At 42.6% G+C, this 12191-nt stretch overlaps 1 protein-coding gene across 1 annotated transcript in view; it reads left to right on the top strand.

The window, feature by feature from the left end:
* Nucleotides 1-174: 174 nt before the first annotated feature.
* The window catches only part of MYO9B (myosin IXB), a 47080-nt gene continuing 35063 nt past the window's right edge, over nt 175-12191 (top strand). Inside the window, exons 1-3 of the mRNA XM_036399391.2 lie at nt 175-351; nt 4548-4656; nt 7344-8237. Coding sequence (XP_036255284.1) covers nt 7401-8237 — 837 coding nt within the window. The 5' untranslated portion in view covers nt 175-351; nt 4548-4656; nt 7344-7400. The remainder of the gene's footprint in view (nt 352-4547; nt 4657-7343; nt 8238-12191) is intronic.

The raw sequence follows: 12191 nt of genomic DNA, 5'->3' as shown, positions 1-12191 counted from the left end.
TGAGCAGCCTGTAATTTTTCAGACACGTATCTCCCGATCTTACAAAAAAAATCGTTAAAGCTCTCAGGGTTCTTTGGTTTCTTTGTGTTATTTTTGAGCAGCTCTTGACAGCTGGTGTTGCTGCTGTGCTGAGATCGTGCTTTATCCTGGTGACTGCCATTGCCCACTTGAATCGTGCCTCTTGCTGTGTGCATGTCGATAGTGCTCTGTCTTTTTGGCAAGCTTAGTTTTGCAATCTCTGGGAAATAAAACTTTTGCAAGCTCGGAACATCCTTTGTTACATGTTTCTAGACGAAAAGTATCAGACTACTCTCCTGACTCATGACAATTCTGGCCATCGGTCTGATACAGGTATGTGTGATCCTGGTGGAAGATGAATTCCCAGTATCGTTTTAGCTTTGTTTTCTGTTACTCTGTAAGCATTTTGGCAAAATTCTCGCCCAGCTTTATTTGCAATTCGCGTTTGTGAAAAGCGAGAAGCGCTTTGGGTGCAAACGAGCTCAGCATTCTTTGATTTCACCTTCTGGAAAAGGGTGGCAGTGGAGCAAAGGGCTGGAGATGATCTCAAGCTCCTGGCAGATGCAATTAGCCTTTCAGAGATGTCATCAGCATCCTCCCACGGTGCTCCTAGAGGTGGATCGGTATCGGTGCGTCTGCCAAGCTGTTTGCAAATAAGTTTGTCATGGGTAATTAGGAGCTCTTTGATTTCCAGGCCTGTTAGCTGGAATCCAGGGCTGAAGAACTTGCCCTAAAGTAACAGCGTGGGGTAAGCTTGCATTCCGGTTTAGGATGTTGGTGTCACACCCAGCGAGCTTTAGGGAGCCCTGGGTGACTTTAACTCAGGATCTTGTCAGGAACAAATCTATTTAATGTAGGGGAGGCAGCTTGGGGAGCTTTTAATGCATATTCATATAAGCTCCAAGATTCGTTGTGGCTTTTTTTTAGAAAATAGTTCATCTTGGGTTTTTTGTCTTTGCACTGCTATGGGGTTTTCTGCCTGCCCTAGATCTGAAATGCAATAACATTGTGCTTTTCAGGATGATGCATCCGAGGCCACTTCCTCAATCTTTAATCTTTAATTATTCACATAAAACTCGGGAGTTACTGCAGTAATGCAAAGTCTTTTGTAGAACTGTACAGTTTGGGACTTTTTGTTTTGTTTTGTTACCGTGCTTGAACATTTGCCTCACCAAAAAGCTTTTTCACGAGTTGAATGTTGCAGCTCCTGCAGTGACAGCTGCCTGCACAAACTGTCCATTCCCAGGGGGAGGACTCCCAGGCCTGGGCTTTTCTGTGGAACCCAAAACGCCCAAGGAACTGAATAATTTAGGAAGAGCGAATGCAGCTGATGCAAGATTTAAAGGAGGTTCACCTAGGAAGGGATACTCAGTGCAGGCACTTTTCTGACCCACAGTGATTCAAACATTGAATAATCCTGTGCATGAATAACGGGTTTGACTCACATGCACACTGAGGCTAAATATGGCCTTTCCTCAGCTCCAAGGGCAAAGGGCAGGATTTGCATATCCTAGGCTTTTAAAAAGGAAGAATTCCTAAAAAATGCAACAGTATTTGGCTATTTGAGCAGTCAAGGAAAAGAGAGAAAGACTCTGATTCAACAGAATGTTTTGGCTCAGTGGTTTTTTGGGAATTTGAAGGCTGAAGGTGTTTATCACATTTCTAAGAAACAAGGCCTGTTTATGCTAATATCAAGGAGGAGCAAAGCCCAAGATGCTGATAAGGGTTTATTTTTCTAATAGGAAGGATAGGAATGTCTTTATTTCCCAAAATGAAAATTCAAAGGTTTTGTCTGTAGAATATTGTGTTTTCTTGGTGTATCAAGTGACTCAAACGTGGCTTTTTGGAGTTGCTTTTATCAAGGCTTTATTGTGTTGTGTGTCTCTGATTACCAAATGAAACTCAATGCAGATTCCAGAAAAATCTGCCCTTTCTATAAAGACCATTGATACTAAACAATAAAAGTGTTTTTAAAGCTATTTTGGACATGTGTACATTCTGTTCACCCAGAAGTTCAGCCTAAAGTTTCTTCAAAACATTTCTCATCGGTGTAAATGCAACATTAGAGCAGTGAAACTTTTATTTCCTTTGTTGACAGCTGTAGTCCTGTTAAGGAAAAAAATTAAGAAAACTACAAAAGGTGGCAGAATGGCCCCCAAAGTTGTTTTGTCTTGCATTCTTTACCTCTGAGCCTTTCAGTTGCTTTTCCTTGATTCCTCAGCTGGGCCACATTTTCTGAATCATGCTCTCATGTGCATCTGTGACATCACACTTGTAGAGGTAACATCACTGGGAGGCCTGATAAGATGCCTGTGTTTTGAGGTGAGATTGTGTCTGTTTTAATGGGAATTTGAGTCATTCAGAGGAAGTGGCTGGGTTAGGGTGGGGATTGGGATCAGGGCCCCAGGAGCAGGTAACTGAGGAGGAACTGCCTGTACCCAAAGGGATTTCTTTGACTTTTCCTGTGTTTCACTACATTGCAGCCCAGCTTCTCCTTTGTCAGGCACTCTGGGGCAGTAACTTCCCTGCAAGGTTGATTGCAGAGAGTAGTAACAAATGTGTTGTAATTTTTGTGTGGTCCATTCAGAACTCCTCCTTTTGGAGCAGAAAATCCAAGGGCTTTTAGTTAAAGAAAAGCAAAGATCTAAAGTTGTTTAGTCCAGCTGAATTTTTTTATAACCAAGGAAAACACTGACGTGTAACTGGAACCTGAAGTGATTTTCAGGTAATCTACAAATGCCTGAAATACTGGAAAAAATTAAAATCAATTCTGCTCCATTAACAGCACCTGTCCTTATGACATTAGGTAGGACAAGGAACTTTGCCTTACCTATTAATTGGGAAATTTTCAAGTGTCCCTGTAGCCTGATTTGCTGGAAATTCCTGGCTTTGGAAATCAAGGTTGGTAATAACTGAAGATTTTGAAATTGCTGAATGTTTTCAATCTGACTGGACAGATTGGTCTCTTTTGGGGATGGTCACTGGCAGTTCTGGTGTGGAATCTCAGAGACCAAGTACCTGTGGCACATTTCTACTTTGGTGGTGAGAATTGCTTGGTGAGCAGCGGGAGCAGCTGGAATCTTTCCCTCTGAGGAATGCAGCAGTGGAAATGCACATGAAAATGTGATGAACTGGAATATTATACAGTTCATCCTCAACCATTTTGCTGTAATGGTAGCTTTCCCTTTTTAGCTTCTCCATGATTCATTGACTAAATATGTGCCTTCAAATTATGGCCTTATTTAAACTAAAGAGAGACCCTGCACTGATGGGGCAGAGCTCCCTGCTGGAGTTCCACTGTTACCAAGTGGATACTGTTGGCTTTAATGCCTATTAAAAAATTATTAATTGGCTTAATGGAGTCTGGAAAACCCTTACAAAACACCACCAAAATTACCATCTAGAATTGGAATTTTTGGTTTTGTTACTAAAATTGTCTGAGCAAAACGTAAATGTAGGGATTTTTTCCTCTTCTGTGTATTGAAAAGGGATTTCTTATAAGAAAAGGTATTGAAAGAACTTGAGGTAACTGCAGAATTTCCACCTCCAGACAGAAGGCAGCAGTGGTGGTTGGGCTGCAGGGTTTGCCTGCTGATGTGTGTGGTTTCAGGATTACTTTCTTTCTTGTATTTCTCCTTTTACCTCCAGTATTCTCTGCACCTGAATTCAGGCTTGTGCTTCCATGATGAACCAAATCACACAGAATAAATATTTCAATTGCTTCAAATTGTCTAAATAATTGCTCATAAAATGAGAATGAATCATTGCAAGCATCTCTTCAGACTGCTCTTGGCATAAACAAGAGGGTGGTACCTAATTAACTCCTGTAATTAACTTGGTTACTGGGGGCTGGCTGATTTTCTAAAAGGAGATTTGGCAACCAGGCCTCACTGGTGTCAGTTCAATTTTTGCAGTTTAACCTTCTGCTGATGTTGATGTCTCCTGTTTGCCTGGGTTTGTTTAGCTGTGAATTGCAGCCTGTGCCCTGTGTTGTGGCTTTGTCCTGCAGCCTGGTGATTGTACCCAACTGCAGGTCCTGATAACAGAGCCCTCTGTGTGCTCCTTGCAGCCAAAGCTTGCAGAGTCTTTGCCTGGGAGGGGGCTGTTTTCTTCTTGTTGCTGCCCTTAGCTCCTTAATTGAAATTTGTATTTATTCTAGATGCTGTGTTGGTCATATCTTGTGAGTCCAAGGGTGATGTGGCTGCCTAATGAAATATTAATTTCTGTTTATCTGGAGATTGCATTCACTGTCGTGCTTGTGGTGCTATGGTAAAATACCATGGTCAAGTAATTCCTTGCTGTGCTTTCAAACCTATTTCAGGATAGCTCCCTTCCATCCCTCTGATATAGGTTGGTTCTTGGATAAAGTTGAAGTTTTATATCTCTCTAAACTCAGCAGAAATTTGTTAAGCAGTTTTTTCTTGCTCCTGTATTATTGAACTAAATAATTGATTTCACTTCTTGTTCACTTGCTGCCCTCTCCATCTATGATGTGTTCTTTATCAGTAACTCTTTCCTTTTTTTTTTAGAACCATCATGAAAATGTTTACTTTGATGCCAAGAACCCAACTTCTCTAGGAACTCACCCTCCAACTGCTTGAAGACACCTGTCCTTAGTTGAATACTGGGACTCATTAGGTAACCAATTTATAACCTGTCCAGTCAATGCTCTTTTGCTTTTATGTTCTAATTTGTAGCTTTGAAAAGTTGTTTAGTGAGAAGCCAGAGGTCTGTCCCTTTCAGAGCAGTATTGTCATCAAATAAATTTGATATCCTTTCTAGGAAAATCACAGGTAGTAGAGGACCAGCAGGTTTTCCTCAAACCTCTGCAATATCTGGACATTCTCAGGTGGAAAAATTGAATTTTCTAGTTGTCCCCACTTGGGCAGACCCTACTGGCTCTAATGGCCTTGGGTTTGTCACTTGTAGAGAAGTGGCATCTGCTCTCTGATTTCCCCTTTGGGAAGTGTGAGCTGGGATCTTGAGCAACGTCCCAGATTTTGGTGGCTGACATGAGACAAGGTTAGGAAATGTGTGTTAGTAAAGTCAGCACTGAGGTTCAGCTCTTCTGTGTTGGCAAAAAGCTGGTGCAACGTTTTTTAGGGAGCTTTTTTGGCCAGAATGCTTACTGAGGGGACTTCCTCTAGCTCAGCAGACTGTGTGTCTGAAAGCAGTTTCTGGGGAGTGAAAAAAGGAAGTCTGCAAAAGGCTGTGTCCCTTGGGCTGGCTGAGTGGCTGCAGAGCAGAATGGTCACTGTTGTTCTGGTTTTCTGTCTGTGCTCAGGTGGATCCTCCCCTTGAGCAGCATCTGCTGTACGTTCTACTCTGTGTCAGGGTTTGAGCTTTTATATATTAAAAATGCTCAACACTTGTTTAATTACTTCAAAGGTGCTTCAGACTTCTTTAGTGGTCAGTGGTAATTGCAGGAAATGGAGAGGGCACTTGGAGCTCACTGCTGCAGCCTTTTTATGGCCTGGCTCTTGGAACCAGCCCTCCTTAATGAACAGAGAATGACATTTAATGAGGAAAAACATTTTTGGGTGGATCATACAGTTTGATCAGAGATGTGTTGTGGTTTGTCTTGCCATCTGTGCCTTATTCAGCCTTCCTTTTGATGAGTAGCCACTCCAAATGACCCAGCCTGTGTGGCAGTGTCTGCTGTGAGCTGTCTGTGCAGAGTCCCTGCAAGCCCTGCTCCCTCCTCAGAGGCTGTTCATGAGCCACAGCTATGTCATATGTTTTGTGAAGTGATTCATTATTGCACTGGAAGTGGCAGCTAAAAGCCTCCAACTCTACTGATTTTAATTTGAAATGATTACTCTCTGTGGCCTTGTGCAAGTTCCTGTGCAGTTGTTTAGTGGCAAAAAGTAACTTCTTTGGCATTTCTCTGCCTCTTTCCTCTTTTTTTTTTTAAATGTATTTGGCATGTCAGTGTATAATTAGAACACTTTGTTCTTGAAACAAAAATCGAACTGCTATTCTCAGAATGCAGTTTTACAGACTGCTAAAACAAAGGGGTATTTCATTATCCTTCTCCTTCAGTACCCCTTGATAAGCAAAGGAACTGTGGAGCTAAAGCAGCGTGGGCAAACTTAGTCCTGCTGACACCAAACTGCACAGGAGAGGGAAATCACGGGGGAAGGCACAGATGTGACACAGTCTGGAGACTTTTAACTTGGCACTGAGGAAGAAGTGGCTCCTGAGGTTGGTGATAGGCTGGGTTACTGTCTGGCCTGCACCAAGGCTGGGGGGAGGAAAAGCCATCATGGTGAATGATTTTTGGAGATGTGTGAATGAGATTCCTGAACCCGGTGAGGAAGGAGTTGCTGTGATGGGTACAAAGCCTGTGAATGAAGTGGGTTATTTAGGATCTTGTTTACTGCCAAAAAGTAGCTGCAATAGGACTTAACTTTACTTTGTTGCCTAAAATGGAAGATAAAAGTCGTGTTCAGCCCCTCTGCAGCAAGGATGTGGTTCACACCAGTGGAAGGAGCAGTCTCTGGGCTGTGTGAGTGACCTGTGTTGAGGAGATCCCTGTGGTGTTAGAGGGGGCTGCCAGCAGTGTCTGCTCCAGGCTGCTGGGGCTTTGCTTCCTCAGAGCTCAGGGGGAAGATGCTCTACCTGTCCTGTATGCTCATGGAAAGAGCTCAGTTAGGGAAATAGGGGGAAAAAAGTGTCAGAACCATTTTCCTCCAGTCTCGGTGTCAGAACCATTTTCCTCCAGTCTCGGTGTCAGAACCATTTTCCTCCAGTCTCAGTGTCAGAACCATTTTCCTCCAGTCTCAGTGTCAGAACCATTTTCCTCCTTGTATCTTTGTACACTGATCCCTCTGCCATAACTTGTGGCTGCTCTAAATTGCCACTGCTGACTTAATAAGTGACCAAACCCTGTTTCTGCCTCAGACTGCTGGTGCAGCTTTAAGGAAGAGTTTCTGTGGGAGGGTGGATAAATGTTTATGTGGACTAGGTCAAGGAAAGCATCTGGGCTAAAACTAACCTGGGGAAATAAGGAAGTTTTAGTTTGGACATTGATTCTGGTTTATTTTGCATTGTTTGTAGTTCTTGTGTGCCATGACAGGGTGGGAGGGGTGGCATGGGAATAGAAGGAAAAGTGAAAGGAGGCTGGGTGCTGTGGCAGCTCTCCACTCCATAGGATATCCCAAACAAGCTGTTAGAAATAATATCACTGCTAGTAAATGATTAAATGCACAAATGCATTATGTAACCACTGTATTCTCATCCTGCACAAAATCACACCTTACCCTAATACCTGTTGTACCTGTTTTTAACACCTGATTTTTCATTTTTCTTTTTTTTTTTTTCAGACAATGGGCACTGCATATTAAGCAGGGGTGGAAGACTGAAGCCCATCTGGGGACAGAATGAGTTTAAAAGATGCTGACAGTGCAGTTTGCCAGGCAAAGGCAGCCTATAATCTTCATATTTACCCCCAACTCTCAACAGAAAGCGCTCCCTGCTGCAAAGTGACAGCAACTAAGGACAGCACATCATCAGATGTCATCAAGGATGTGATCAACATCTTAAACTTGGATGTCTCCAAACATTATGTCCTCGTGGAGGTGAAAGAATCAGGTGGGGAAGAATGGGTGCTCGACATCAACGATTCTCCCGTGCACAGGGTTTTGCTTTGGCCGCGGCGCGCTCAGGACGAGCACCCTCAGAAGGATGGCTACTACTTCCTGCTGCAGGAGAGGAACACGGATGGCTCCATCAAGTATGTGCAGATGCAGCTGCTCTCCAAGGAGACGGATGCCCGGCGCCTGGTGGAGCGGGGTTTTCTGCCCTGGCACCAGGAGGACTTTGATGACCTCTGCAATCTGCCCAACCTGACCGAGGCAACGCTCCTGGAGAATCTCAAGTGCCGCTTCCTAAAGCACAGAATCTACACTTATGCAGGAAGTATCCTGATTGCAATTAACCCCTTCAAGTTCCTGCCCATTTATAACCCCAAGTATGTCAAGATGTATGAGAACCATCAGCTTGGGAAGTTGGAGCCTCATATTTTTGCCATTGCTGATGTGGCCTATCACACAATGCTTAAAAAACACGTGAACCAGTGCATCGTTATATCAGGTGAAAGTGGGTCTGGGAAAACCCAAAGCACAAACTTCTTAATTCACTGCCTCACTGCACTGAGCCAGAAAGGGTACGCCAGTGGTGTGGAGAGAACCATTCTGGGAGCTGGACCAGTTCTGGAGGTAAATTCATGCTCAAGTTGCCTTCTGTGCTAATTGCTTTTTAAAAACTTCAAATAGCTGCTGTTGAAAGCTACTTCTGAGTCACCTACTTGGTTTAGGCTTAAAATGTCACTGGTTTAGGCTTGGTTTAAATGTCACTGGGCTGCAGTGGTGCTTGGCAGCGTTACCCCACTGCTTCTATTTCATTTTCCTTGTTCCGTTCACTTGACTTCCTGTTGCTTGTAATTTGTATTTGACTTAACTTTGCACCACTGAACACCAATATTCTGGGGCAGAGGTTACCTGTGTTTTCCATCTGAAAGTTTTAAAGGCATTTGAATCAAACCATGAGCAAATTTTTCATACATACTGTTCCACTGAAGCATCAACTGCTTGGTGTGATCCTGCCTTTGTGTGTGAGCATTTTACTGAACTCACTTTTTGAGGGAGTTATTTCTACAGCTGCTTGTGGATGAGAGCAACATTTTGAGTTGGGAGAAAAGTAGGAGTCTGTTTTGGCTTTTAATTATTACAGCATTTCTAACAGAAAGCAAAACTAAACATGTGAGAAGGAGGGGGTGCAGCTGGCCCTGCATTAGGTAATGTCAGGATAAACTTAAACTGGTCTGTTGGGCCTTTTTGCTCTCTTAAAGGAATAACTCCAGAAGTGTGGATGGATGTAATGCTCACCCATAGCAAAATCTTCAACAGCAAAGAGCTTCAACACCATTATTGTAATTTTTAGGTTTGGTTTCAAATGTAGTAACTCCATAAAAAAAGTTCAAGCTTTTCTTCAAGTTCTTCTCTAAAGAATGAGGAATATATGCAAGTTCTTTTTTTGTGTTACTTTCAGCTGCTTGAAAGAAGAAGTAAAATTGAGGCTTTTTGGTTGCTGGAGTTCAAGTTTGCAGTTCTGAACAGAAAACAGGAAGGGGTCGCAGTGGAAAGCCCTGCTTGATCAGCTGCTCTCTCTGCCTTTGATAAATTTAAGTCTTTCATATCCTTGTCTACAGACCTGGCACAGCTGTGTCAAAGCAGGCAGAGATTTAAGGTCCTGTTTGTCTGCTGAGTGACAAATGCAGCTCTTCTGGGCTCAGAAGTAAAATTCCTAACCTTGTTGGAGTCACAGGCTGTTGTGTAAACCTGGGCATGCTCATAAAGAGATATTTGTGTTTCTCCATGCTAACCCTGGTTGTCTTAAATACCACAATTTCTTCAGACTTCCACTGAGCATTTGGTAATATTTTTCATGAGAAAATAGTCTTTTGGAATTGAAAACTCATGTAAATTCAGTGTAGGCTGAGAACATAAGAGGTAAAATCCAGTTCTCCTGTTTTGGTGCATCAGGGCTGATTCAGCTGACAGTGAAGCTTCCATGTCTCCCAATTTCAGTCACTAAGCATCATTTAAAAAAGAAAACCTCAGCTCCTGATCCTGGGGAGGGATGCACAGAAAGCTTACATTGCTTTGTGGAAGTTAAAGTGACTGCAGGCTCCTCTTGGAGCTGGTCACTTCTAAATCCATCCCTGGTGACTCATTTTGGGTTTTTACTGAAGGGAACTAAAGTGCTACCAGGGAGTTTTTCTTAAATGAATGTTTCTGGGGATTTTTTTTTGCACAAACAATTTCAGTGTGCCCAGACTATTTGAGAATGCTCTGTTTAACTTTGAAGTTTTATTCTGAATCTTCATCAAAGTTGAAAATGTATTTTTGACTAAAAACTCCCATGATGTAGAAGTGGGTTGCATTCTGGGTCAGAACTTCCTCATTTTAGTTATCTCTAAGTGAAATGGGGCTGTTTGTAGGGTGACCTTGTGTGAAAGTTCAAGGGGTTAAAGCAGCTGTTTCTAGCACAGGTGGGTGAGCACTATTAGGGTGTCATGGAGGTGGATTTGATTTGATCTTTTCATGCTTAGGGAACAGAAACATTTCTACTGAATCCTATTTCTGAGTTGGCTGATGAATCTGAGTTCAAATCTCTGAGCAGTTTACAGATAAACTATTATTAATGGTTTTTGTTATTTGATTACAATTTCTGGACTGAAGAACGGAGTTACAGCTGCACCATGAAAGAGTCGATGCTAAAAGAAAGAGTCGATGCTAAAAGAAAGGGTCGATGCTAAAAGAAAGGGTCGATGCTAAAAGAAAGGGTCGATGCTAAAAGAAAGAGTCGATGTTAAAAGAAAGAGTCGATGTTAAAAGAAAGGGTCGATGCTAAAAGAAAGAGTCGATGCTAAAAGAAAGAGTCGATGCTAAAAGAAAGGGTCGATGTTCAAAGTTTCTGGTGTTGCCTTGTCAAACACCTGAGAGATGCAAGCCCTGGTGCTGGGACCCTGGAGTTAACAATGAGCCAGGGTATCAGCTCAAGGGCTGTCCCATGGGCTGGGAGGGAGAGCAGAGCAGTCATGGGGCAGCTCTGGCACTTCCTGCCCCATCCCAGCTCCAGTCTGAGCTGTTTGAAAGGTTCCTTGGAGGGGAGCTCACAAGCAGAGACCACCTGCAGTAATTCTGATTATGTTTGGCCCTGCTTGCAGAGAAAAGGATCAGATCAGGATGAGGCTGCTCCCTGGACAGTGGTGCCTAAAGCTGAGCCTGGTGCTGGCCTCAGTTGCCTCTCCCATACAGGAATTGCTCTCACATCATGGTTTGTTGTTTTCTTCTTTGCTTTAATTGTATCTCCAGGCTAAGGGAGATCATCTCCAGTTTAAAACTGGTGGGAAGATAAATATAAGCTCTGGTTTAAGATACTCCTGATGTTTTCAACCTTTTCTAAATTTAGTAATTAAAATACAGTTCCCTGACTTGAACTTTGCCTTCTTGTATTGACTAAGTTTAAGTTACTTATGATTGAAATCCTAAGAAGAAATTTACACTTGAGAACTATTTGGTTCAAATTTGGAATAGTGAATCAAACCTTGGAGAACTATTATTTGGCTCAGATTGGCAATAATGAATCAAACCTTTGTTTATTTTATAGTCTCAAACAAGACAAACCTTTCCATACACATGAAGAAGTTTCCAATAAATTTACATTTTCCTTTCATCGGGGAAAAATGGCTTAAGTGCATGTTTCAGCTATAAAATGCACAGCATGCTATCTAAGACTCTGAATTTATTTTGGAAACTTAAAGTTCACTTATTCTTCAAGGCAGTTCATTTAGTGAAGTGGCAGAAAATTGAGTTAGGGGATAGGAACATTTGGTGAGAGAACAGAGGGAATGGGAGCTTTGTTTTCTGGCAGCAGAGCTTTCTTTGGCTGCCTGTTGTTAAGTTGTAACCCTCAGTGTCCCCTGTTTATTACAGAATTTCAGTCACTTTTTGAGTTTCCTGAAAGCTCATTTCCCTCTGAAATGGGAGCTGAGAGGAGTTGGGACAGATGAAAATATTTGGGGTGTCATAATTCTTCATGTATTATTTTGGAAATCATTGCTTATTCCCATCTGGATGGGTTCTGGTTTCTCAATGATGCTGAACCAGTCTTTGGGAAGAATTAAAGCCAAATAAAATGGAAATTCCAACAGGAAGCAAAGAAGAATTATTATTGACAACACAATCAGGTGGGGGCAGATCAGATTTTCTACAACTCACCAGATTAAAAAGCTTCTAGAATTTAATCATAGCAAGTTTCATGCTTTAGAATTCTGTGCAGAAGAGCAGAGCAATTTGCTGCTGTTTCCCTCATCACAGGCCCACTGTGCTGGTGCCTTTGGGGTGAGATGGGCTGGGGCTCAGTGGAGCTTCAGCTTTGCTTTTCATTTCAATTTGCCAGCAAAGTGAGGGCTGGCCTAGCACAGAGACCAGGCAGAGTTCATTAATGAAGCAGGGATTTATTAAAAGGCCTCAATGGATCCACCCTGGGCAGCACAAGAGCCCAGCCAGGGCTGCACCCAAGATGAACCAAAATGGTCCCAAAAAGCACAACAGGTCACAGGGTCTCTTCCTTTGATCAGTTCTGCTCCATTTGCATATTGGAGT

The sequence above is a fragment of the Molothrus ater genome, chromosome 26 (assembly GCF_012460135.2).
Source record: "Molothrus ater isolate BHLD 08-10-18 breed brown headed cowbird chromosome 26, BPBGC_Mater_1.1, whole genome shotgun sequence".
Lineage (NCBI taxonomy): Eukaryota > Metazoa > Chordata > Aves > Passeriformes > Icteridae > Molothrus > Molothrus ater.
The sequence above is the reverse complement of the archived record's forward strand: the minus strand, read 5'-3'. Positions and strand labels throughout refer to the sequence as shown.